Consider the following 27,697-nt stretch of genomic DNA (forward strand, 5'->3'; position numbering starts at 1 on the left):
CTCCACACACGCTGGCCTGACACACCTTGCTCTTTCCTGCCTCAAGGCCTTTGTACTGGCTGTTCTTTCCCCAGATGGCCCCAGGATAGCAGCCTCCTGCCATTCAGGTGAAATGCTATCAACAAACGCTCCCCTCTTCCATCACTTATCAGCCCCAAATGCTTCATTTGCCTGTTTGCATTCCTCTCCCCATCCCTGAATAAACTCCATGAGCATAGAAAACCTGCCATGTTCCCTATGTTATTCCCAGTGCCTATAACGGAGCCTGCCCAGCCCCCAAATATAGCTGATGAATAAGCCCACAGAGCTGTGTGGTGGGGGACTAGCAAACAAGTTGCAGGCCGTGAGAGGAGGTGGCTAGGCCCCCGGGGCTCTGGTTGATGCCCCAGGGTCCCACACATATCACACCCTCCATGCTGGGGCTCCGGGGACCAGACCATGACTGGATCATCAGGACAGTGTGGGGCTCAGGGGATAGGCCTGGGCCCAGAGCTGGCCTGGGGCCTGGACTCTAGTGACAGGCATCTTCTTGGGGGGGACAGGACAAGGACAGCCTTGTCCCTGATCACTGCCAAAAGAGAGTAAGCAGTCTCCCCATGTGGCATCAGGATCAACCAGCCCCTCCGCCCTGTGCAGAGAACCCAGCATCCAAGATCAAAGGCCACATGTTAACGGAGGCTCATGACAGCAGCCTCTGCGAGCTGGGCGGGCCTCACATCACCTCCTCTGACCCAGAGTGGCCATCACCCCGGCCTGGTGTCAGCGGCCTGGCTCGGCACTCAGAGACCCACAGGTCATGAGGCAACCATGCTGATGAACAGGCACACATACCGTCTCTAGCAGAGGGTTGGCCCAAAGTCTTTCCTTGGGAATGTTCCAGGGGAACTGTCACCCTGCTAGGAGCAGGGTCAGAGCCTACTTCTCTACTGTAAACTGTGGCACCCCACCTCCTAGGTCTGGGAGCAAGTCAAAGGACAGCATCCCCACACCACAGTCCTTCCCTGACATGCACACCTGAGCTCAGGCCCTTGCACAGACTCAGAAAATCCTTGACTCAAGACTGAAACCCCAGATAGACTGAGGGCAGAGGCCCCAGGCCCCCTGACACAGTGAGGAGGATGGCAAAGGGCGCATCTCCGTCCTGCTGCACAGCCTTGTTCCCTTGAGCACACCAGTTTGCTTCCCCGAGTCTGTTCCTGCCTCTAAGTGTGGGTCTCAGTGCCTAGAGGGCCCCTCCCAGGGCAGTCAGGAGAGGTCAGGGCACCTGGGTATGAGGTAGTCAGCACAGCCCAGCACCAGACTCCTGGAGCAAGTTCCCAACTTTATTTCTACTTTTCCCGAGGCATCAGGGGGACCTGGCCCCACTGGGACGGGCAGGGGCTCCTGCTGCCCTCCCACCCAAAGCAGGCCCCAGACCTGCACGGGGTGGGGGTGCGGGGATCCGGCTCACTCACTGCCGTCGCTAGAGACTTTCTTGACTCTGAACAGCCCTCACCAGGGAGGCCAGGAGCTGAAGGAGAGGAGTGGGGATTAGCTGAAGGAAGACAATCAGGGCGACCCCACCGCCCCTTCCCACCTTCCAGGGCCTCCTCTGGCCAAGTCTGGGGAGGGGCGGGGTCTTGGTAGAGGCAAAGTTCCTGGGAAGAGCTATGCGGGTGACAGCAGCTTTGAGTCCTGACTTCAGGGTCCTCCTGTTCTTGCTGAGTTTCCCGAAGCAAATTTCCCCGCACCTAGGGCCCCCACCTCTTCATCTCCCCGGGAGGCAAGGGAGGAAGTGGGGCTCTGGAAGCCTCCTGGAGCACAGGGCTACATTCCCAGGTTCCCAGCACTCAGACAACCAGGAGAGGGGCTGCTCCCAGGGTCCTGAGCACAGGGCAGCCTGAGGGAGCAGTGAAGGTACTGTTAGTCCCTGCGGGGGGCTGCGCCTCAACCCCGGGGGCTCCCGGGGCCCTCAGGGAGGCCCATCCCTCCAGTCCCTGTCCTTGGAGCCGCTGAGAAGTCACCTCCCATCCCAGACTCCCCGGGGCTGAGGCAGGAGACGAGAGCCGGCAGAGTCAGGCACCTGCCCCACAGGCCTGCCTCCCCCTGACTGACCTAGAGGGTCTGTCTGTCCTAGGAGCCCCTGGGGAAACGACTGGGAAGGAAGGAGCAGAGAGAGGGGCCCAAGCCTCAGACAGGGGAGCCAGAGAAGCTGGAAGGCAGAGGTGCAGTGCAGAGGGGCCAAGGGGACCGAAGCCACAGGCTTGACCTCTGGGTGTCCTCGTAAAGTGATTTCTGGGTGCACGGGCCCCTGGCAGAGCAGGATTCCCCAGAAGAGCCTAGATGGACGCGGATCGGTCTTCTAGAGAAGGGGCACTCGGTGCTGCCAGCATGGTGCCAGGGAAATGTCAGGAAAGACTGCCCCAGGCTTTGGCTGACGGGGTGGGGTCGGCAGAGGCCTTCACATCAGAATTCCTCAGGGCGGGGGGCTTCTGTGCACGAAGGCTCTCTTCAGACCCGGCAGCGGCAGCGCCAGGCTGGTCTTCCGCCCCGAAGCCTCTGGGGTCAGATCTCCTGGATTCCTCCAACAATGCCTGCAGAAGCTGCTGCAGCTGTGACCTAGAGCCAGGAGAGGGGCTCCTACCACTCCCAGGGGTCTGGAGCCCTAGAGCAGGAAAGACAGGTTATGTCGGAGAGTCACAGAGGGCAGTGTGAGAGACAGAGCGCCCTCAGCCTTGTTCAGAGACCTCGAACCCACCATGTTCCTGCCATGCCACTGCCCAACACCTTTGAAACCCCGATTCCCAACTCCCCAGAGACAAGAAGCCCAGAGCCATGCCGCTCCCTCCGCACTTGGCCCCAGGGGTCACCGTCAGAAGCCCAGGCCACTGGGACCGTGAGTGACCTCCCACCATTCCCTGGCTTCGCTGACGGCCAACCCCCTGCCCGAGCACTGCAGCCCTCAGCACAAAGCCCCTGGCGCCTACACAGCAACACCTCATCTCTCACCTGTATCCGCAGCCTTTTCCAGAACTTCTCTTACACCTGCAGCTACGCCCACACCCGGGGAGTCAGCAGGACACATGTGACCGTCAGGCCCACGAGCTCAGCGGGGTGGGTCCCGTTGGCCCTTCACCGCCACTCCCAGACCATAGCTGGCAGCCACCGGCTACTTCGTAAGACTCTTCATTTTGGGCCCAAGTTATCTGGCTGGCCAGCCACACCGGCTAAGCACTGCCTGCATCCTTGCCCGCCCTCCAGCTGCTTCCTAATGAGGCCGTATCTTCCATCTGTGAACACCGGCCCATGTGAGCTGACACACTTCAACCAGTGACTTCGCAGGCCGTTCCTGCCCGGACCTGCGGGAAGCACGCCCCCTGCAGTCCGGGCCCGGCAGCGCACCCTCTGACCTCTGCCTCCTCTGCTTACAGCCCACGTGCCCCAGTACCATGACCCTCCAGCCCCGCTGAGCCCCCAGACCCCACCTTCTTGCTCCATCGCCTCCTCACTTCCCAAACACCCTCCACATCTGGCATGGGCCCCATAAACCTTGCTGCAGTCACCCCCTGAGACACCCTCAGGCCCCCCACTCTGGCAGAACTGCCCACGGCACCCCAGTTCTAGAGGACGAGGCCACCTCCGTCAGCTGCCCAGCAGCCCAGCACACCGCGACCCTACCGAGCGTCTCTCAGAGGTTTCCTCTCCTGCGCCCCAGTCAGCCACTCCACACCTTTCCCTCCCCACACATCCTCCTCTCCCCAGCCTCTCACCTCACTCTTTTGCCATCAAAGCCTGGGACAGAAGCCCCTCATAGCACATCAAGACCACACACCAGCTGGAATCTGCTCCCATCTTCTTCCTTGCCACTAGGTCCAAGAAAGTGCCTCAGCTCCCAAGGAGAACAACTCCTTCTCGAATATTCTAGATATTCTTCTGCCCCATGAATCTACTCCCCCTTCTCCACGGGGTCATTATTTCCATACCCAAACTTGCTTGTATATCCACTATCTTGATGCACTTTCCATTGACCCATGACCACTTCTAGCCACCTCTCAATTCTGTTCTTAAAGCGAGTCAAACCTCTCAAATAGTTACCCACAACACTCTTGCCATTGTCTCTTATTGTTTAATTTTTTAAAATCTTTCTAATATTTGATATCATAGGAAATAAGTCTGCAAAATGGTACTGGAGCTGCATAATCACATGCAAAATGACTGAACTATTAAGCACAGCACGTGTCCAACTCTTTGAGACCCCATGGACTGTAGCCCACCAGGCTCATCTGTTCATGGAATTTTCCAGCAAGAGTACTGGAGTGGGTTGCCGTGCCCTTCTCCAGGAGATCTTTCCAAACCAGGGGTTGAACCCAGGTCTCCCACATCACAGGCAGATTTTACCATCTGAGTCACCAGGGAAGCCCTGGTGTACATGCAAAATACATTGGATTAAATCCACATGACCTTGAGTTAGGCAAATCCTTCTTAGCTATGATACCAAAAGCACAGTGATAAAAGAAAATATAAGTTGGACTTTGCATCAAAATTTTAAAAGTTTATAATCAAAGAACACCATCTGGAAAGTTAAACAACCCATAAAATGTGAGAAAATATTTCCAAATGATATATCCTATAAGGGACACGTATTCAGAATATATAAAGAACCCCCACAATTTACCAGTAAAAGACAACCCAACCAAAAAACAGGCAAAAGATTTGAACATTTTTCCAAACATATACAAAACACCTATAAGCACATAAAGAAGTGTTCACAGCCATTCAGGAAATGCAAATCAAAGCTACAACAAAATACCACTTCACACCCACTTGGGCATGGTTATAACAAGAAGTGGTAAGAAGGGCTTCCACCAGCATGCTGGTAGAAATGAAAAATAGTGCAGCCAATTTGGAAAACAATTTAGCAGTGAAGTATGGAGTTACCAAAGGATCCAGAAATTTCACTCCTAAGTATATATCCAAAAGAAAAGAAAATATATGTCCACATAAAATCTTGTACACGAATGTTTATTGTTCCACTAGAACTAGAAATGGCCCAAAAATCCTTTCATAAATGGATAAACAAAATGTGGCATATCACTCAACAATAAAAATGAAGTATAGTTGACCCTTGAACCACACAGGTTTGAACTGCATGAGTGCACTTATACGTGATTTTTCTCAGCAAACGTTCTAGAGCACCACACAGTCAGTTGAATCCTTGGATGTGGAGGACTGACTGTGAAGCTGTAGGCAGTCAGAGGGTCTGTTGCACCGGGGGTCAGCGCCACTAACCCTCAGACTGTTCAAGGATCAACTGTACTGATATGCTATACCATGGATGAACCTTGAAAACATAATGCTATGTGGAAGAAGCCAATCACAAAAGATTATCTGGTATGATTCTGTTTATATGACATGCCCGGAGTAGGCAAACCTATAGAGACAGAATGTAGAGTAGAGACTGCCTACAACTGGAGTTGGGAGTACACATGTGCAAAAATACTAAGGAGTAGATTCTGAGTCATGGGGTATACACACTTCAACTTTACAAGCTATCAAATTGTTTTCCAAAATGGTGCAGCAGTTTATACTCCTATCAGCAGAGTATGAATGTCATCATTGCTTCATCATCTTATTTGTATTTGGCAGTATCTGACTTCTAAATTTCTGCCAATTTAAGGGATAAAAAAGGGTACTGTGGTCTTTATTTGCATTTCCCCAATTACTAATGAGGTAATGGTGATGAGGAAAGGTCACCAGGGCAACCAACTTCAGAAAACTGTTTCCTCACAAGACGAAATAACGGTTGCCCCAGCTGATGGCTATCTCAGAAGCTAGGGGGCAGTCACCTGGTCATGCCCAAATGAAAGGGAAACTGACAAATGTAGGCTTTATCCCAGCCAGCCGTGTGCTCAGCTAAAAGTCAGAGGGCCTGGTCTATAGCAGAGGGAACCATAGTCAACTTGTTACAATAACCTGTAAAGGAAAAGAATACTCGAAGCCATCTCGGTTTTCTTTCCTGTCGATCCTCTTCACGCCTCCTGCTTCTCCCTTCCACAGACACTGCCTGATTCTGCACTCTCATCCCTGCCTGGACCAGCTGCATCTTTTTAAAGGCTTAAAATGTATCTTAATAAACTGATGCTGCATTACAATACAACTGACTTTTGTATATCGATTATATTCACCTTTAAAAATTATTAGTTCTAGTAACTTTTTTGTAGATTCCTTTCAATGCAGATTGTCGTCTATGAATAGTGACATTTTTTCTTCCTTCCCAAACCTCAAGACTTCATTTTTTGTTGTACCACAAGGGCTAAGACTTACTACATTGTTGAATAGATGAGAGAAGAGTGGAAAAACGTGTCTTAATGTTTTGACATTTAAAATGATTTTTGGTTTGGTTTTTTGTAGGTATGTTAAGGTTAGGAAAGTGACCTCTATTCCTATTTAGTAAGTTTTTAATCATAGCTGAGTGTTAATTTTTTTCAAGTGCTTTTTCTGCATCTGAATGGTGAGCCCCTGGTCTGCTCCTGCTCACCTCTACAGACTCACCTCCTAGCACTTGACCCTCACTAATGCCACCTCAACATATGAGCCTTCTTCCAGCTCCTCAGATCCCTCTGCTCCCTGTCACTCACCTTTCCCACTGGGCTCGTGGCCACTTGGGCTGCAGTCATAAAACCTGAGGACCCGTGCGATGTCCGAGCTGCTGAGGTTCCAGCGCTGGCCAATGTGGACACTAGGGGCCCAGAGTGGGGTGATGGTGGGCAGCCCGCGCCGGCTGAAGGCAAGCCTGAAACCGGAGGCAGGGCCTGAGTCCAGACAGCTGGGCTGGCAGGACTGCGCGGAGGGGAGGAAGCCAGAAGGGGTCCTCACCTCCCGTAGTGCATCACTGAAGAGTAGTCGTAGGGCACCAGCATGTTGCTGCTCCGAGATTTGATGAAGTTCATTTCAAAACCTGAAAACATACTTGGCGATGGGGAAGAGGGCCGGGGGAGGAAGCGAAGGTGGTAGGGGGTTCCTGGAAGTGTCTAGCCTACCTGTGGGGGTCCAAAACGACACCCAGAGTGCGTCTCCTCACCCCACCCCCATTCTGATCCCGTCTCCTTGGCGCCCTGGGAGGGTTCCAGACCTGTGCCAGCCGATGGATTAGTACAAGCACAGGGACTTGGTGGCTGGCCCGCCGTCACCTCCCAAGACTTCTCTCCCCCGTCTTTCCTGCTCTGAGGTTCGCCCTGTGTGAAACTATCTGTATATTAATATAGTCTACAGCTTTCAAGAAGTCCCACGCTGCTCAGAGCCTGGATGCCCACTACCGGCGAGATCAAGCACCTACTCCTCACCCCGCTCCTCCCCGCCGTCCCAGGCTTGGAGGCCTGTGAGCCCCCCATCTCCCATGGGCATACCCCCCCAGGAGCAAAGCCTCCTGCCCTCCCTGCCTCCCGCCAACAGCACCTGCCCCACCCCCAACCCCAGGTATGGGTTCAGCCTTTTCCCGTTGGCCAGAGCACTTGCTTCTTCCTGTCCCTTGGCCCCTCCAGGCCTGGGAGCAACAAGCTTCCCTCCCTCAGCTCCTCTCCTGCCCTTCAGTGAGCCTCTGAAAGAACGGCTGTACCCCCCCCCCCTCATCTTTGCTGCCCCAAAGACCCCAGGCCCAGCCAGCTGCCTTCACATTCACCCATGGTCACCAGCAGCCTCCCTACCACTAAAATGGTAATCTAACACCCTTATATCCCATCCCTGCCTGGAAATATCTACCCAGTAGAGTGCTTACTTTTTCCTTTGAAAAGCCTTTAAGTTATTAAACATAATTTTGAGTAGGCAATATATTCATCTGACTCAAAAATCAGAAAATATGAAGATACATAATGCTTCCCACTCCATCCCCCTCTGAGTTCCCATCTCCACAGTTAATTGATGTTACTAGTTTGTATATTTTAGCAGTTTGTTCTGTACATATTAACTAAGTACAAACATTTTCATTTTTCTTCATTCTTAAGCAATTTTTTCCATTAGGGTAGCTGATGTTTAATTTTATTGTTAAAAGAAAAAAACAGCTTTTTCATTTATTGGTGCTGTTTTGTTTTCTAACTCATTAATTTCTGCTTTTCCCTTCACTAATTCCCTCTTGCTTTCATTTTTTTTTTTCTTAACTTGAATTGAAATGCGGAATTTGTCCTCTGTTTTTCTTGATCTAAGTATTTCAGTCTACATATTTTCCCTGTGCGTTGCTTTAGCTATGAACCCTTGGTTCTAATTTTCATGCTCTAAGAATTCCCACAATTTCTTTAACTCCATAGCTTAAAAAAAGGTTTGTTGTTGTCTAAATTTTAATTTTCAACTGGATAACATTTTTCACTTTGATTTGTTACTAGCTTCTACTTTTTACATCATGATCAAAATGTTTGTATTAACTCTACTTTTTCAAATTTGAAGGTTTTGTGGCTCTCATAAGCCTTTACAAGGATTCCATGGGCACTTGAGCTTTTTTTTTGTTTTCACTGTGCAACGACATGCTCCCTAGAATGGAAGCATGAAATCCTAACCACTGGACCTCCTGGGAAGCCCCTCTATAAGCACTGAAAGGATTGTAGTCTATTTTTATAGCATGATGTCACTATGGCCTCCCCATTTCTAGACTAATCTCTGATCTCAATCTCTATCCCCTATCCCACTAAGAGGCGCTGCCCATTTTCCCATCCCACTCTTGGCATGGGGGGCATCCATGTATGATGGCTGCTGTCTTGGGCCTCCTCCCCTAACTATAAAACCTCACAGCAGCAGCAAAGGCACTCATACCAGAAGCCCTCCTGTTACAGGAAGCCTTTCAAGCTTTCATTTGCTTCCATACCCCCAAACCCAAATCACTCACCTCCTCTGCTCTCCTCCCTCATGAATCAATTGTCATGACTCCTCTCACCTCCTATATCAGGCTATCCCCCTCTGCCAAAGGACAGGGCCTCACCATGGCTGGAGTCAGATCCTTGGCACCACACCCAGCACACAGCTACAGCTCCCTGGCATCCAGTGCAGTGACCCTCTCCCCAGACCAGCCTCAGCTTTCCCACTGCCACTTTTCAGGACCTGGGCTCCCTGTACTTTATCCCAGAGGCCCGTCAGCATCCATCTCACAGCCTATACAGGGCTGCCCTCTACCTCCTGCATCGGGCACTTGGCACACGCACATAGCCCACTACCTCTAAGATATCTGTCTTGGCTCAGCTCCTCAACTGGAGCACAGCCCCTGCCCTGAGCCTCAAGAGCAGTGTCTAAGGCACGCAGGGCTGCTGGTTGAGTGTAAGTGAGCAAGAGTCATAAGACCATCAACTCCATCCTCAGGTAACTGCCAGTGTCAGTGAAGAGAGACGAGAGAGGGGAAATTGATGCCCTAGTTCCGGGTAACTGTGGGTGGCACTGAGGCCTCGGGGCCCAGAGCAGCAGCATCTGGGTTATTCTCCGTGTCTTGGAGGAAAGCAGGAATCCCACCTTCCCCATGGGAGACAGGCAGGTAGTGGGGAAGATGGACAGTCTTTCCCAAGTGGCCAGGCAAATTCCTTGGGCGCAGGCCATGCCTGCCGCCTTCCCCTGGCGGGACCGCCTCTCCTCCACCTCCCCCACCATGCATGACCTGGCTTACCTGGGAGGATCTCGTTCCAGTTCACACGGATGTAGCGGTCCCGGTCGGCCCGCGAGTGCTCATGCCAGAAGCCCAGCACGTGCATGAGCTCATGCAGGACGATGCCCGGGCCCCTCTGGAGACAGCTGGGTCCTAGAGACACCACCTGCATCCCTCCACTGCGGCCAATGCTCGAGAAGCACCTGCAGGGCCACGAAAGTGCTGGGTGGGCACCGGCCAGGAGAATCAGCAAACCCAGGCCCCTCGCCCCTCCTCCCAAGACCTGGAATAAGGGAGCGTCCAGAACGAGTCCCGGTCCTGGGCTGTAGTCCCGAGCTTGCTGTTCCCAAGGCCCCCCACTGCCTGGCCCTCTGTGAACGGGGTGTGCTGGAACCCTGTTTCCAGACTGCACTGTAAGGAGTTGGTGAGGACTGATGTTAAGGTGGATGATGGAAGCAGCTGATTACGTGACTGTCTCCACACGGGGAGCCCCGAGTCAAAGCTCTCATGCACGTTCTCTTAGGGCCCTAGCAAGCTAGGAAAGCAGTATTACCATCACCCGCATTTCAGAGAGAAGACAGAAGGGGCTCAGAAGTTGAGGGACTTGCCAGCGTCACCTGGCTCCTGCACCATGGAACCTGGACCCAAGGCCAGGTCTGCCCCATGACCCCTGCACTCACTCCCCAGGTCACATAGTCTCCCGGGAGATGGAGTGGAAGGCTCTTTAAAGGAGGACTGAACACCTCCTTGCCCACCTCTCCTGAGTATTTGCTCTGAGTATTTGTAGGTCTAGCTCATGCTGAGCAGACCACTGAGATGGGCAGTGGGACTCTAGACCCGGGAGGACAGGCCCAGACACAGGTTTCAGACAACAGTTTTGTTCATTTCAGGCTGAACTCAAGACAGCTGAGGCTCTCACCTTGCGCACACACACCGAGAAGCACTTACCCAGACATGGGAATGATGGAAATGAAGTCCCTCTGGCCACTGTAGGCAACAAACCTGATGCATGTGGAGCGTTCAAACTCAGCGAATGCCTCCAGGATGACTTGGCGGCTAGGCTTATCTGGGGAGGAGACATGCCGGCTAAGGCCCCAGCCAGGCTCCCCCCACTTCTCTCCCCAGACGTCTGCACTTGGGGAAGGGACTGAGCTTTAGATCATTCTCCAATGTGGAATGTCAAGAAATGTCAGCGTGGGCTTCCCTGGTGGCCCAGTGGTAAAGAATCCGCCTGCTAATGCAGGAGACATGGTTCGATCCCTGTTATGGAAAGATCCCATATGCCACAGAGCAACAAAGCCCATGAGCCACAGCTACTGAGCCTGGGGTCTAGAGCCCACAAGTTGCAGTTGCTGGAGCCGGCCCGCCCTAGAGCCCATGCTCTGCAACAGGAGAAGCCCCCGCAATGAGAAGCCTGTGCATCCAGCTAAAGAGGAGCCCCTGCTCACTGCAGTCAGAGAAAAGCCCGTGCAGCAGTGAAGACCCAGCATAGCCAATACAAGTAAATAAAAATGAAAAATAAAGTCCGCTGTGTGTCATTAAAAAAAAACAGAACAAAGAGGAGCTGGGCTGCATAGGGAGGAGGGCCCGCGGCTGGGCCTGGGCCGACTCACCGTACTTGCCGGAGAGCAGGAAGGGGACCTCCACGACTCCGCCGTTCCTGGGCCACTTGCTGCTGGCCGCCGAAAACAGCCGGAAGGGACTCTGAGGAGAGAGGGCGGCTCAGGAGCACCGGCCAAGCCTCCCGCCCCGAGGCTGCCACCGCTCAGACCCCAGGAGCCCTCAAGACGTGCGCAGTGAGGGTGGCTGCTCATCAGAGACGGGACAGAAACGGGGGGGCCAGTGGCCAGCTGCGTGATGCACAGCACAACCCTCTGTTCTAGAGAAAGAAGTTGCCACTTACGCTATCAGGGGGAGAGACCCATGAGATTCAGTCACGTTTATCTTTTTGCCAGCTTTTCCAGATGTCCTGTGGACATCTAACAACAACATATGAGATACTACATTTTAAATAACTTGTGTAGGATATGATTCATAAAATTGAATATAAATGTACTGTATTTAAATTATTAATGATATCATTCAAGATCCTAATTTTTTCTACACTTGATAAAATATTCTCAGAAATGTTAATATGTCTCACTATGATCATAGATTTTTCCTTTTCCCTCACATTTCTTCTGATTTTTGCTTTATGTATCTTTGTTTCTTTGTTTGTTAAGGTATCCAATGGTTTATGATGTCTATCTTTTTTGTGAATTGTACCTTTTATCATTAAAAATATTCATCTTTGTTTCATTTAAAAATAAATTAATTAAAAAAAAGAGAGAGAGAAACTCAGACAAAATATTTCCTGCAGAGGCTACCAAAGGTTTTACTGGATCCTGCTTTCACCCTGCGCATTCACTAGGTAACTGGGAACAGGGGTCCTGCCCCGGCCTGGGCTCCTCCGCCCAGCTCAAGCTGAGTCATCAGTGGACAGCCTTGGACCAGCACCATGGTCTTGCTCTCGCCAGGTCACTGTCCTTTTCAAGAGGCTTCTGCCGTCCCCAGCCTCCTAGAAGAAGGCCCTGATTCCCATCCAGCCTTCCCCCTTTCTGACCCCGCCCCTCATCCCTAGGCAGGACGGGGTGTGTTATTCCTCATTCTGTCTTCCTCAGACCATCACTGCCGCCCCCGATGTTCACCAGACACCTCCCCACATCCCCACCAGCCACTCTGCCAACCTGTGCTCATCTCTTCCTTCGTCCCAGTGCTCCCTGAGGACCTCCCCGGGGCAGGGTAGCAAACTGGGGCTTGACGTTCCAAAACCCCTCCTGCAGGAAGCCCTCCATTCCAGATGTCACACCCTCTGCCAGGCTGGCTTATTCCTAACAACATTCGCGCTGACTTTGGCAAGAAGAGCTATGAGTAGCAAAGACAGATGGCTCACAAGTCACACCCCCATGATGCCAAGGATGGGCTCACAGGTCTCTGACACCGCCCGTGAGGTTATTTTACACCTGTGTGTGTGTGTGTGTGTGTGTGTGTGTGTGTATGCACGCTCACACTCACCGGCCGGAGGATGTCCCCCTCCAGGAGGAAGCTGCTCTCTGGGGACTCCTCTGGAATCAGTCCTGAGAAGGAAGGGACACGTGTGTGTGGGTCCATGCCCCCACCCCCACAACAGACTCTAGGACATGCCCAGCAGAGACCTCCAGCCAAGCAACTCCAGGGTCCACACTCCCCTGGGCACTGAGGCTGTGTGACCTCAGGCAAGTTACACAGCCCCTCTGAGTCCCCATCTACAAGCACGTGCACCACTTCTCAGCCTGATCACACCCTTCCCTGCTCAGACAGTACGTTCCTCCTGGGACCCACACACGCACAGTATCCAGTCCCAGGGAATTCTCTGGTGGTTTAGTGGTTGGACTCCACACCTCCACATCAGGGGACACAGGTTCAATCCCTGGTTAGGGAACTAAGACTCTGAATGCCATGCAGCACAGCCAAGAGAAGAAAAAAAAACAAAACCCTGTCCCAGCTCCTGCCTCCTGCATCTGACACCCTTTGCTCCCAGGAAGTTGCCGTTTCTTCCAGCTATCTCCACCCTCCGCTCCAACCCAAGCCACGCTTCCAGCACACGCCCTGGCCCTCCTGCTCCACTCAGCCCCAACCCATCCGTGTGGCACTCCAGACCCTCACGGTGGCAAGTCACAGAAACTCCAGCCCCTTGCCATCAGGGGAGGGGGGCTACGGCTGCACCCTCCCGTCCCACCACCCCCTCCCCACACAGTGGGCAGCCCCTCTCCTGCACAGCCTCCCTTCTAGGACACCAGCCCCAACAGGAGTCTTAGAAGAGTGCCTGGCATCCTAAAGGTTAGGTTGTTTTGGTCACTCAGTCATGTCTGACTGTGCAACCCCACGGACTGCAGCATGCCAGGTTTCCTTGTCCTTCACTGTCTCCCTGGGTTTGCTCACACTCCTGTGCACCCCAGAAGCTGGGCTCCCTAGAAGCAGAGGCTGAGCCAGGGAGCCATCTGCAGGTGACTGATAGCTGGAGCACCCCGGGGAAGGACTGAGTTCAGCAGGAAGGCAGACCCAGGCTGACCTCACAAGAGATTCCGACCCTAAGACTTATCCCGCCTTGAGGCTGGGGGCCAGACACAGGCCCGTGGGAGGGCCGCCCCAGGCAAAGGAGGAAGCACTTTCCCCGCCATCCCTGTACGAGGGCAGCAGCAGCATCCCCAGCAGCTGGGGAGGGGGTGTGCCTCCCGGCAAAGGGCCTCCCGACTGTCACGCGGAGTCGTCGGGCCACCAGCAGCGTGTCCTCCACAGCCGCTGAGAAACAGCGCCAGCGCAGCCTCAGGCTGATCTGGAGTTGGCCAGCTCCAGTTAGTGACCCAAAGGCGGTGAGCCACCCCGCTCCAGCTTCTCACAGAGCAGGAGGCGGGCGAGCCACATCCAGCAGGCTCACATCTCCCAGGACAATTCTCCCGCCGGCCCCCTCCTGCCATGCTCTGAAATCCCCGTCTTTATTTCTGTGGGCTTTGCCTGGGTTTTCTGTGTTCTCATTCTTCAGCTGAAATCCCCAGGCAGGGAGGTCTGAGACTCACCCTTCCTGAGACCTACGGCATCTCACACCTGCAGGTCACCCCACACCAGGTGGAAGGCATGTTTCCTAACAGCTGCGAGTAATTCCACTCACACCAGACTTGGCCTGATAAAAGTCAAGTGTGTGTGTAGTCAATTGCTCAGTCGCACCTGACTCTGCGACTCCGTGGACTGTAGCCTGCTAGGCTCTTCTGTATTCAGGCAAGAATACTGGAGTGGGTTGCCCTTCTCCAGGGGATCTTCCTGACCCAGGGATCGAACCAGGGTCTCCTGCATTGCAGGCGGATTCTTTACCATCTGAGCCACCAAGGAAGGGGCTTGTCATATTTTAAAACCTCTACTTTTCCCCCTTCTCATAAAAGTAACACCCCAGTAGAGAGGACACAGAAAAATAGACTTAAGAAGTTACCCATGAACTACTGCTCACCACGACCCACTTAGCAAGCTGGCACATCTCCTTGCAGCTTTTTCTGCTCGTCTGAGTGTTCAGCGTGGTTTTCATAGGCTACATGGACAACTTCATACTCCTCACCCCACGAGAAGACACAGTGTCCTCACCTTGGTTTATTGCAGGGATGTCCTTGTCCCAGGATGTCTGGGTCTCCTCAGGGGTGAGGTCTTCTGAGAATCTGGTCCCACAGGCTCCAGCGCAGTGAGAGGCTGAGGGTGCTCCTAGGATGAAGCCTGGCCCAGACACAGGTACATATGCACAATGGTTACACAGGATAACAGGACATGGGGTGAGGGGAGCGAGGTGTCAGACCTCAGGACCCAGGCCCTTCATAAAGGCAGGCCTCCAGGAGGAGTCCTGGGAGCCCACCTGGCCCTGAGGCCTGGACAACCTTGCGGAAGGAGCTTCCTTAGGGGAACAAGTGTTAGATGCTCAGGCGTGTCCGACTCTTTGTGACCTCATGGACTGTATGTAGCCCGCCAGGCCCCTCTGTCCATGGGATTCTCCAGGCAAGAATACTAGAGTGGGTTGCCATTCCCTTCTCCAAAGGATCTTCCTGGCCCAGGGATCAAACCTGGGTCTCCCACATTGTGGGCAGATTCTTTACTGCCTGAGCCACTAGAGAAGCCCAGACAGTAAAGAATCGGCCTGCAATGGGGGAGACTGGAGCTCCATCCCTGGGCCAGGATGATCCCCTGGAGGAGAAAATGGCAACCCAATAGGATGACCAAGACCGGGCTTCAAAAAGCAGTCCTGGGCTCCCAGTGTCTGGGCAAGTATGGGCAGGGAAGGGAGGGAACAGGAGGGATCTGGGGGAGACCTCAGGCTTCAATACTGAGGACACATGGTGTGTTAGCTTCAGACCCTGCCCCCGGCCCCCTCTTCAGCCCAGGCCTCTGGAAATGGGCTGGGCAAGCCTGGCACGGAGGGCAGAGCATGAATGCCTGGAGGTGTCACTCCTGCTGTCTCCTGCCACGTGGCCCTCTGCCCCCCAGCATCCTCGGGAGGCCCCCCTGGGTTCCCTGGGAGCTGGCTTCTAGGAGCATCCCTGGAAGCCCATTCTCTGAGTCATGCTGGTCAACTTACATCCCTGCAAGCTGCAGCTACGCACTCTGGCCACACAGGCTCCACAGGCTGGAGCCAAAGTGAACGGGGTAGGAGAGTGAGGCAACCCACTTACCAGGCAGACAGACCAGAATCAGGACCCATGGCCGGAGACCTTCCATACTCATGCTGCCTGCAGTGGGCCCCCGTGGCCCCTCAGCTAGCAAGGGCACCAGTGCCTGGGAGATGAAGCAGCCTAATCGCAGACTTAGGACCACCGCCTTCCTTAAATAGCATCTTCGCCAGCCCCCACCTGCAGGCCCTCCCCAGCCAGTTCCACCTGGAGGCCCGCCCAACAGCTCCCAGCTGCGGCCCTGTCCTATCCTACTTGGACTCCCCCTCCCAGGCCAGGCCTGAGCCTTCTGGACCCTGGCCTGGCCACATGGGCTAGCAGGGGTCCCCAGCCTCTGGGCTCTGATGCCTGATGATCTGAGGAGGAGCTGATGGGGTAATAATAGAAATAAAGTGCACAAGAAATATAACGTGCTTGAATCATCCCGAAACTGCTCCCCCACCCCCATCCACGGGAAAGTTGTCTCCCACGAAACGGGTCTCTGATGCCAGAAAGGTTGGGGATCACTGGAAGAAGCCGCGCACAGGCACCCTGCAGGTGTCCCACTGGGGGTGTACCTCCTCTCAGGTTCCCTCCCACCACCAGGGGGCAGAGAAGCATTGCAGAAAGGTGAGAGGCAGCCTGCACAGGGTGGAGCTTCTCCCTCCAATCTCGGGAGACCCCTTTCCTGCCCCTGCCCTGTGCTCAGACGTGGGGAGCACTACCTGAGATCCTGAGGCACCCCCAGTCTGACTGTGGAAGGAGGGAAAATAACAACCTTTTTATAAGTTTTTATGGTATACGGGCTTCTCTGGTAGCTCAGACTGTAAAGAATCCGCCTGCCAATTCAAGAGACCCAGGTTTGATCCCTGAGTTGGGAAGATCCCCTGCAGAAGGAAACAGCAACCCTCTCCAGTATTCTCACCTGGGAAATCCCATAGATGTGAAGAATAGTAAACAATCACAAAAGCAGGGAGAAATGAAACTCATAAACTGAACACTGGGGTCAACAGCACCCCAGAGGAGCCTAATTTGTGGAAAAGTGGAACTTCTGGAAAGCTAGGCCCTTGCAAGGATGCTGCCTCTGTCACCCTCACAATAGCCTTGCAAAATCAACATTTACCCCCATTTCAGGGGTTCAAGAACTAAAGCCCCTTCCCCATATTCCCCTCCTCCATACCCCTCCTGGCCTCTCAGAAGGCCCATCCTCAGAGCTTGCTCACCAAGGGACAACCTGGATTTAAATCCTGGAGGTGAAGGGTTTGGGGACATCCCCCCCACCAATGCCCAGTAAACAAAACTGACAGAGCCAAGGTGGCTCGGCATCCTGCCCTGCCTGGAATCCAGCGCTTCTCAAAAGGTGGGAGTCAGAACTACGGGCAGAGGGGCTTCTGTGGCAGTCCAGTGGTTAAAGACTTCATCTTCCAATGCAGAGGTTATGGGTTCAAGCCCTAGTCAAGGAACTACGATCTCACATGCCTCCTGTCCAAAGAAATAAAACAAAAAACAGAAGCAGTAGTGTAACAAATGCAGTAAAGGCTTTAAAAATGGTCCACACCAAAAAGCTCTTTAACAAGCGATCATGGGGAGAACATGATGAAGACAGGCGCCCCAACTGCCCAGGCAGGGTGTTCACATTGTGCGTCCATGGTACGTCGCTTCAGTCATGTCTGACTCCATGGGACCCTATGGACTGCAGCCCACCAGGCTCCTCTGTCCCTGGTTAACAGTGTAGGGATGGAGCTGACCGCTTCGGATGCGTGCTCAGTATAATAACCATAACCATAAGAGAAACAGATTTCGTAGTTTAAGAAAATGCAGCTTGCCTTGAGGGCATTGTGCTAAGTGAAATAAGCCAATCTCAACAGCACAAACGTGTATGGTCCCACGTACAGGGTGTTTCTGGAGGAGTCAGACTCAGAGGCAGATGGTAGGACGGTGGTCGCCAGGAGCTGAAGGAGCAGGGAATGGGGAATCCTTTAATGGGTACAGCGTTTCAGTTTTGCAAGATGAAAAAGTTCTGGAGATCTGTTTCATAATAATGTGAATGAACACTCTTAACACAATTAAAGTGCACACTTAAAAATAGTAAAGATGGTACATTTTGTTGCATATTTTTACCACAATTGAAATTTTTTCACAAATTAAAGGAAGGAAGGGAGGGAGAAAAGAAGGGAAAGGAAAGAAGGGAGAGGCTTCTCCAATGGCCCAGTGGTACAGAATCCGCCTGCCAATGCAGGAGACATGGGTTCGATCCCTGGTCCGGGAAGATCCCACTTGCTGCTGAGCAACTAAACCTGTGCTCGAGAGCCGGGAGCCCGACTACTGAGCCCGCGTGCCGCAGCTCCTGAAGCCCGCTCACCCTGGAGCCTGTGCCCCTCAGCAAGAGAAGCCACCGCTCTGAGAAGCATGCACACCGCCACTGGGGAGTAGCCCCCGCTGGCTGCAGCTGAAGAAAAGCCTCACAGCGACGAAAACTCTGCACAGCCAAGAACAATAAATATTTCTTAAAAGACCCTTATCTGCAAAGTCCCTTCAAAAAAAAGAAAAGAAGGGAAAGAAATGCAGTTTGCTTGAAAGGCAGACTTAGGAACAGGGAGGGGAGGGTGGAGGGGGGTGGGGGGTGAGGTGGAGAGAGGGTGGGATGGAGCTGGGTGACGGCAGGGTGAGCAGGGGCCTCAGCCCCCTGTCCTGCTGCGTGTGGGAAGGCCCAGATGACTCAGGGCCCCAGATGCCACCCCTTCCACCCTGAGCTGGGTATGCGGGTTGTGTAGACAGACCCAAACGACCCACTTGGGGCCTGCAAAATCCCTGAGAACAACCCCTAGCTCTGCTGAGTCCTCACTGGGGAGCACCTCCCCCACCCCTAGAGCAGAGGGCACAGTGCCCAGGGACGGGGTTGCGGGGGGCACGCGGGTGGGGGGGTCCGGGGGCGGGGGGCAGTGTTCATTTGGTCTGAGCACAGGGCTGAGCAGACCACAGGCCCTGCCCTCAGCCAGGCTGAACACCTTCCCTTCTCGGGTCTTCAGAAGCTAACATTTCCTGGGCACCTACTGTGTGCGGGTGCTGAGCTAAGCCTTTACTTGAATTGACTCACTAATTCTCAGCGCCACACTACTCGGTGGGGGCCGATGACAAAACCCCATTTTACAGACCAGGAAACTAAACTACAGAGAGGTAAGCCCAATCAGGCCCCTAACTGTCAGTCTACACTGCCCTCCTCAGGTGTATCCTGCCGGACAGTCAGGACACCGGAGGAAGACCCAGCGTGCTGCAGAGGTGACCCTGTGCTGAGTTGGAAGGACAAAATAGAGCTAGCCAGATGACACTCAGGCCCAGAAGGATCGGCGTGGAGGCTGACGCAGGACTGCTGCTCACTGCGCTGTCCCCAGGGCCCCAGTACCCCTGCTCTCTGGAAAACCACAGCACCCCCTTTCCAGCACCCGCTGCTGCTGGCTGGGCCCAGGTCTCACGTCTCCCCAGATACGCCGTCCACTCTGGGCACATAACTCATGCTCAGTGAAGACAGGCTAGTTGGCCGGTGTGAAGAGCAGCGAAGCCCACCCCGGGCCACCTGCCCTCTCCCCCAGACAGCAGGCCACGTGCTTTCTGGGGACAGGAACGAGCCCTGGTCGCTACAGGCATTCTGAGGCCGGGGGACCCAGCCCAGGGATGCAGAACAAGAGCTGAGGGACTTCCCTGGTGGCCCAGAGGCTAAGACTCCGCGATCCCAGTGCAGGGGGCCCGGGTTCCATCATGCCACAACTGTGAGTTCACACGCTACAACTAAAGATCTCACATGTCACAACCGGGGCTCCCCAGGTGGCACTAGCAGTAAAAGGGGCCACCTCCCAGTGCAAGAGAGGCAAGAGACCTGGGTTCCATCCCCGGGTCAGGAAGATCCCCTGGAAGAGGAAACGGCAACCCACGCCAGTATTCTTGCCTGAAGAATCCCATGAACAGAGGAGCCTGGTGGGCTACGGTCCACGGGGTCAGACACAACTGAAGTGACTTACCACGCACGCACACACGCATGCCACAGCTGGGGATCCCACATACTGCAGTGAGGCTCCATGGTCCCGAGTGCCACAGCTGGGACCCAGCATAAATAAATTTATAATTTTTGGAAGTATGCAATTTGATGAACTAAAAAAAAGAAAGAGGTGAGGGCAGCATTGCCCCAGTACGGGCACATGATATACATAGCCCAGGGGAACCCCACGACCGGCACACACAGACACACGCCGGGAGGTGTACAGGTCACCAACAGACAGCCATGCCCATAGGAAGACACACACATACACACACACACACACTTCACAAAGGAAGTGGGGTCTGACTAGGGCAGAGCTGGGTCCAGCTCTCATAGTACACAGTCTTCTCCCAAGATCAATGCTGACAACCGGAATAAGGCTGGAGCCAGCCTCCCAGAAATCCCCGCTTTTGGCTCTGCCTGGAAAAGAGCACCAACACGGGGAGGACCAGGCTGGGAGGTGAGGTCACCCCTGCACCTCCCTCCTTTCATTTCCCAGACTCAGCCACACAACGGAAGGTGAGGTCTGACTAATAAACAGCTTTGAGCACTTCCCCAGGCGTTGACCTGAGACCAGACGCTTAAGTTGTTTCTTAAACAAAACAATATTTTATTGACACATCCTCAATGTTCCGTATAAATATAAAGTGCTAAGTTTCCAAACCCCCCACCCTCCCCGCTGCCCACAGGGCTGGGAGGAAGTGGAGGAGGGAGTGTTAAATGTCAGTTGAACACAAATAACTTTCCAGCGCCAACACAGGCGTGAAACGCTCCTGCGCACACACGCAAGCAAGAAGTTCAGACCCAGCATCGGCGTCACTTCCCGGAGCCCCGGCACAGGGTTCAGGCTCCAGGCCCTGGCGTGGACCACCCCCTAGAAAGGGGCCCTGGTTGTCACAGCTTGTACCTTAAAGCCCTCAGGCTGCCAAGAGCTCCAACGGGGTGGTGGGACCAGTGGGAGTCGAGGGTGTAGAGTCCAGTTAGTTTCTGCCAGAGGGCAGGGGAGGAGGGAAGCAGGCACGCCCTCCAACCTCCTTCCGGGATGAGGATGAGGGCTGGCCCTCAACCCCCAGCAGAAGAGCACCAGGTGAGAAAGTCCAGCAGCCCCGCGTTTCCAGTGCCCCCCTCGGAGGCTTCTCAAGCCCCAAAGGGGCCACTGTCCCTGAGGTGGGAGGGGCCGTGGGGACCTGGGGCCCCCGCTGTCCCCAGGAATCAGAGCTTTGTGAGCCCCCACCCTGGTGGGGTCAGCACGGTGGGGCCCAGCCTCAGTGACAGAGCACCTGAGTCTCAAACTGCAGCAGCTGCCCCATGAAACTGAAGTTGGGGGATATGACTCCCCGGCGTTGCTTCACGAAGTCAAAGGCCTCATCCAGCCGCACGCGGCGACTCTGTATCAGGTACGCCAGGCAGATGGTGGCAGAGCGCGAGATGCCCGCCTGGCAGTGCACCAGCACGCGGCCCCCACTGTTCTTCACTGAGTCTGCAAGGGCAATGGGGAGGGGGGAAGCGAGGTCAGACGGGAAGGTGGGCAGAGACGAGACAGGCGCCCCGCCTCCTCCCCCGGAATCCCGACAGACCCCACCCTGTGGCCCACCCCTTACCAATGAAGCCAATGGCCTCTGGGAACCAGGCGCTGATCTCCACCATCTGATTGTCCTCCACAGGGATGCTCTTGTAGCGCAGAAGGCCCTCAAAGTGGTTGGGGCAGCTGGCCGAGACGTTGAGCACGGCGGTGATGCCGCAAGCCCGCAGCCCCTGCAGGTCTGACGAGTGGCTGCAGCTGCCCAGGTAGAGGTAGGGCAAGATCTCCACGGGGCCTCCCTGGACAGGAAAGAGGGACGGTGGTGAGGTCTCCGCCCTGGCCCACGGGGCTTCAAGCCTTCCAGGGGGACAGAGGCAGGGCCGACTGGCCCGGGCCTGAGGAGCTCTTAACTAGGAGTCGCTGGTCAGGGATCAGACTCGGAACACGGGGGAGGACACACGGAGATACACGCCCACAGATACACTCTTTCCCCCCAAACCCCCCTAACTACGCTGCTCACAGGACAAACACAGGCTCACAGTGGCGCACACCAGCAACCCCCGCCCAGGCACACCAAAGGTCAGCACAACTGGAGAGCCGAGACACACACTCATCCCACAGGGCTGCGGACGCGGGCGTCTGCGGCCAAAGACACACACACATACACACACACACACACCCCACGGGGCTGTGGATGTGGGCATCTGAGGCCAAAGATACACGTACACACCCCACGGGGCTGCAGACGTGGGCATCTGCGGCCAAAGACACACAAACACACACACACACACCCCACGGGGCTGCGGACGTGGGCGTCTGCGGCCAAAGACACACACACACACACACACACAAACACACATACACAGAACCCCACGGGGCTGCGGACACGGGCGTCTGAGGCCAAAGATATACACACACATACATACGCACACACACACACCCCCTACGGGGCTGTGGACATGGGCGTCTGCGGCCAAAGACACACACACACACACACACACACGGGGCTGTGGACGTGGGCATCTGCGGCCAAAGACACACACATACACACACACACACACACACACCCCCCATGGGGCTGCAGACATGGGCATCTGCCGCCAAAGACACAGGGATACATACACACACACACACACATACACATACACACACACACACACACACCCTACGGGGCTGTGGACGTGGACATCTGCGGCCAAAGACACACACACACAGGTGACTGTGGTCATGGGCACACTCCTGCGCCCACAATTGGCAGGCGGGACACTGACAAGGAGCCCTTAACTCACCTGGTCATAAGAGGGAGCCCTGGAGTCGGAGCGGTTGTTGTCGTTGTTGTCAGGCGTCATCGCGGGGACTGGGGACTCAGAGCACAGATCGGGGCAGCAGGCTTGAAAGCGATCGAAGCCTCCTGCAGAAAGGACCAAGACACGGTTAGCCGGGAAGGCCCGCCTGGGGTCGGACACCGGACGTCCGCGGGCAGGGGACGCGAGCTGGGGACGCAGGCCGGCCGGCCGGCGCTCACCTGGCAGGAAGCACACGGCGGCGGGTCCCGCGCGGGTCTCGTGCAGGAGCGCGGCGAGCAGTGCGTGGGCCGGGCCGTCGGGCGGGAGGTCGGCCACCGAGGCGCTGCCCTCGTCCAGCACCACGGCCCGCGCCAGCTCCCCGCGGGCCAGGCGCGCCCGCAGCGCGCGGTCAGGCAGCAGGCAGGCGAGGGCGGCGGCGGGCGGGCCCCGCGCGCGGCGGCGCAGCAGCGCGTTCCAGGGGACAGGGCGCGCGGCGCGCACGTGGCGGCGGCAGAAGGCCAGGAAGGGGCGGCAGTCGAGCACCAGCGTGCGCTCAGCCTCCCGAGGCTCCCGCAGTAGCGCGCCCAGCGCCGCGCAGTCCAGCTCTCGCGCCGCCTCCAGCCCCATGTTGGCCCCTGGAAGCCTCCTTCCCCCTCTTCCCGCTCCTCTTCCTCTCCTTCCCCTCTCCCTGCGCGCTCCCCAGGCTCTCGCGGCGGCCGCACTGCCCCAGTCGTCTGTTCCTGATACCCTCTCCAGCGCCCGGGTTTAAGTAGCCTTGGGCCGGCCTCCCGGGTCGCCAAACAAGGGCAAAGCAGGAAGGCGCCGGTGCCGCCCCCGCGGTCTCACGCGGTGCGCAGGCGGGGCGGGCCCGGGACTGGGGCTGGCTCGGGGGAGGGATGCGCTGGTAGAGGAAGCCGGGGACGGCTCTGCAGGGAAGGTGTTTGCCCAAATATCCCCCTCCCACCTTGCCGCCCCAGGGCTTTTTCTGAGCGCTCCCACCCTGGACCTCACTCAGGGCCTTGATGCCCCTTATTAGGCTTCCTCTCCCATTTCCCTGTTCCCTTTCCTTCCCAGAGTCTCCCCTCTCCTAGGAATCTGTTACTACAAAAATTGACTTCTGTGATGGCTCAGCGGGTACAGAAGCCAGGTGCAATGCAGGAGACACAAGAGACACAGGTTCAGTACCTGGGTCGGGAAGATCCCCTGGAGAAGGAAATGACAACCCACTCTAGTATTCTTGCCTGGAAAACGGGTATGGACAGAGGAGCTGGCTACAATCCATGGGATCATCAACAGTCAGACATTGCTGAGCCATTAAGCACGCTGTTACCGAGGATGATGTCCACATTGGTGGTTGGGGACCCATGCTTTGTTGTACCTTTTCTCTTCTTCATAGAGACCCTGGGCAGGAGGAGCTTTATACCCCCACCCCCACACCACCCGTTTCATGGCTGAGACCAGCACTGCTGCTGCTCAGAGGCCAAGCGCGGCCGGAAGATGGTCCCCTGAGCCCAAGAACCAGAGCACTGGCCTGAGGAGGACCCCTGGGCTGTGGCATGGGGCGGGCAGGGGACCTGTGATGACCTTCCCGTTATTAGTGGAGTGAGGCTTTCTCCCATGGAACTCAGGGAAACCCCAGGGCCCAGGGTGAAGCACTTCCCCAAGTCGCAGGCGGGCCCTGAAGGGGAACTCAGCTGACGCGGCTGGGCTGTCCCTGGGCCTTGTGGGAATTTCAGGAGCCTCTCCAAGGGGAAGAGGGAGAAGAGCTACCTGAATCTGCCTCCCCCACCCCATTGCTCCCCCTCAAAGCCCTCCAGAGGCGGGCAGCAGAGTCCCCTGGGCAGCAGGGCCCCTGCACTGGACTTGAGCAGGGCCAGGAGCAGGAAGACTGGGGAGCCCTTAGTCCACATCCTGCCCACCCCCACCTCATCTGCCAGCCCTCGGGCGGATGTGGTGAGCCCCAGGTGTGCGTGGGGGTCTGGGCCCCTGGACTAGGGCCAGCAGTGTTGGCAGCTGAACTCCGCAGAAGCAGAGATATCCAAGTGTGTGGGGACAGTGCTCTGGAGTGGGAGCTGCCCCCACCCCCACCCCAGCTGCATGGGATTTCAGAACCCACTCACCAGGCTCCCACTCAGGGCCTGTGTCACCACTCTATGCCCTTTGTAGGAGCCTTCCAGTCCTGCTGGAGACCCCTAGGTCTAAACTGTCTCGAAGGACTACCGCCAGGCCCCGTTGTGGCCCCCCAAGCCCTCCACTTGGCTGGTTAACTCTGAACTCTTCCCAGTGATGTGTTGATGTGTCTGTGCGTTCATCACATCTGTTCTGCGATGCTGGAGACAGAACTGGTAGCTTGTGTGCTGCGAGGCAGGGGGATGCAGGGGAGAGGAGCCTCAAGGACTCCAAAGATTCCTGGGGCAGGTCACCTTCTCAGGCCTCAGTGTTCCCACCTGTAAGACGGGAGCTTATAATAGACCAACTGCTCACCCACACTGGTCCGAAGGCTCCGAGGCTGTGCCACTGCCCGGACACCCTCAGTGCTCCGTCCCTCCCTCCCAGGCCAGTCCGGAGGCTGAGGCGGCAAAACCCACAACAGAGCCAAGGAGTCTGGGCCACAGATCCCAGCGGCTGATATGGGCGCTTATCCTTGGCATCAGCCTGGTGAATGACTTAATGGCTGACTCCGGGGGCAAATTACAGAGCACATAGGATAGTCAGGTCCCATCTTGCTGACCCGTGGGCTGGCGTCACCTGCTCTGCTGGGAGCCACAGACTTCCAGCTCCAGGGGAAGAAGCAGACAGGACTGGCCAGCTGGGGTTCTGGCTCAGAAGTGAAATTCAGCCCAGCCACATAGGGGCTCCGGGACTCCTGTGCTGGGCTGAGCATCCTCCCCTCCTGGGGTGAAGGGCATGAGCCATGCAGGGAGGCCCCACGTGGGCTCGGGAGTGGGAGCCTGTTGGTGACGTTTTGCGGGGCCCTGCCCAGCCCTCTGGTCAGAACCAGTGACTTCTGCCTGAGGTGACTACATGCATGTCCCCCCCTTCCATGCCTCTGTCTTTGGGACTGTCCCCTTTTCAGCTCTGGAACACAGATTCAAGTAGGCCTGACTTAGCCATGAAGGAAGGGCTCGCCTTGGCCCCTTTATTCTATTCCCAAACTAGGGAAACCCCCACCCCCATAGCGGGTGACAGCCCGAGCTCAGGGTGAGCAGAGATTGGGAAGAGGATGGAGCCCACGTCCCACCCCCACTTCTGCTCTGACTAAAGATCCCCCCACCCTGGGTGAGTCATGGCCCCGGGATGGCTCTCCCCCATCTGCCACCCCCTCAAGGACCACTGTGCCTGGCAGAGAGGAGGCAGGGCTCTGGACGCGTGGGTGGAGGACAGTGTGAAGGGGGGTCTCAGTCACACTGGCCCCCCGAAGACTACAGGTCCTGGAGGGAAGGCCCCGGCCCTCTCCACTAGGTGGTAAGGGGACAGCAGGAGCCAGGATGGGGGGTACGGTGGGTGCCATACTCAGAGGTTTTGGGGGGTTTTGTTTTCCTGGCCTGGCTGTTACAGAGCAGACACTATCAAGGAGGTTTGGGACTCAGCTTTTCTTTGATTAAAATCCCCAACTGGAACAAGTGATGGTCCTGTGTCATTCTTGTTTGTAACCATCTGTTTTGCCGGCTCTTTATGTGTCACTAGCCTCCTGCCTTTGGGGTTCCCGTCTTCCCCTGCCCAGGCCAGCACATCGACCTAGCTAGCTCCCGCCGCCCCCACCCCTCCTATGCAGAGAGGTTTCCCTTCCACGGGCGCACGAAGCCCTGCGATTGCATCGTGTTGTTGCGTCTCGTGGTGGTGTTGTTTTCCTTCTCCTTCCAAACCCACACCCCCAGTAGATGCCCCTGGGAGAGAGGAAGAAATGAATGGTGTGACTGCAGCCCTTAGGCCAGGGCAGGTATGAAGGTGAGAGTGACAAGTGACAGCCACCCCCAGCACACCAGAGCGAGCCTGTGAGTCACAGTGACGTCAGGCTTCCGGGGACAGGCCCCTACCTGAGCGGCGTGGGGGCCGCCCCCACAGGCTCCTGCCAGGCGAAGACAGGGGCTCCACGCTCTGCAAAGATGGCCCTGCCTAGCGCAGTGGGGAGGGCAGGGAGGGACCAGTGAGGAAAAGGTCCCCGTGGGCAGCCAGCCCTCAGCAAGGCAGGCTCAGAAGTGGCCCGCAGGTGGCGGAGGGGGCTGGCGTCTGTCCCCACGCCTGTGTCCTGTCACTGGACACTATGGAGGCATCAAGAAGAAAGTCTCCTAGAGAACAGGCTTGTGGTTGCCAAGGGGGAGGGGAAAGGAGGAAGGATGGATTGGGAGTTTGGGGTTAGCAGATGCAAACTGGTATATATAGGATAGATAAACCACAAGGTCCTATGTACAGCAGAGTCAGTCAGTTCAGTCGCTCAGTTGTGTCCGACTGTTTGCGACCCCATGGACTGCAGCACGCCAGGCCTCCCTGTCCATCACCAACTCCTGGAGCTTGCTCAAACTCATGTCCATCAAGTTGGTGATGCCATCCAACCATCTCATCCTCTGTCGTCCCTTCTCCTCCCGCCTTCGATCTTTCCCAGCATCAGGGTCTTTTCCAATGGGTCAGTTTTTCACATCAGGTGGCCAAAGTATTGGAGTTTCAGCTTCAGCATCAGTCCTTCCGATGAATATTCAGGACTGATTTCCTTTAGGATGGACTGGTTGGATCTCCTTGCAGCCCAGGAACTCTCGAGTCTTCTCCAGCACCACAGTTTGAAAGCATTAACTGTACAGCACAAGGAACTATATGTAATATATATATTATATAATATATATATTTATATTATATATGTCATATATATGTAATAACTATATGTAATATATAACTATATGTAATGGAGGGACTTCCCTGCTGGTCCAGTGGATAAGATGCTGCACTCCCAGTGCAGGGGACCCATGTTCAATCCCTGGTCAGGGAACTAGGTCCCACACGCCTCCCAAAGAGCCTGCATGCAGAAACTAAGACCGGTGCTAAGTGCTAAGTCTATTCAGTCGTGTC

The 27,697-nt window shown here is 55.5% G+C and overlaps 2 protein-coding genes across 2 annotated transcripts; both read right to left on the reverse strand.

Moving 5' to 3' along the window:
- Nucleotides 1-1,309: 1,309 nt before the first annotated feature.
- ASTL (astacin like metalloendopeptidase) lies at nucleotides 1,310-15,865 on the reverse strand. Its single transcript, XM_043467787.1, has 9 exons — nucleotides 15,820-15,865; nucleotides 14,747-14,872; nucleotides 12,650-12,711; nucleotides 11,209-11,299; nucleotides 10,544-10,661; nucleotides 9,617-9,798; nucleotides 6,856-6,937; nucleotides 6,618-6,772; nucleotides 1,310-2,644 (listed from the first exon to the last, which is right to left on the reverse strand). The coding sequence occupies exons 1-9, from the start codon at nucleotides 15,863-15,865 to the stop codon at nucleotides 2,388-2,390; spliced, it is 1,119 nt and encodes a 372-aa protein (XP_043323722.1). The 3' UTR covers nucleotides 1,310-2,387.
- Nucleotides 15,866-20,414: 4,549 nt separating this feature from the next.
- DUSP2 (dual specificity phosphatase 2) lies at nucleotides 20,415-23,375 on the reverse strand. The gene is made up of 4 exons (XM_043467788.1): nucleotides 22,876-23,375; nucleotides 22,640-22,761; nucleotides 21,430-21,649; nucleotides 20,415-21,308 (listed from the first exon to the last, which is right to left on the reverse strand). The coding sequence occupies exons 1-4, from the start codon at nucleotides 23,261-23,263 to the stop codon at nucleotides 21,094-21,096; spliced, it is 945 nt and encodes a 314-aa protein (XP_043323723.1). The 5' UTR covers nucleotides 23,264-23,375; the 3' UTR covers nucleotides 20,415-21,093.
- Nucleotides 23,376-27,697: the final 4,322 nt, after the last annotated feature.

Source organism: Cervus canadensis, chromosome 5 (genome assembly GCF_019320065.1).
Source record: "Cervus canadensis isolate Bull #8, Minnesota chromosome 5, ASM1932006v1, whole genome shotgun sequence".
In the NCBI taxonomy this organism is placed as follows: domain Eukaryota; kingdom Metazoa; phylum Chordata; class Mammalia; order Artiodactyla; family Cervidae; genus Cervus; species Cervus canadensis.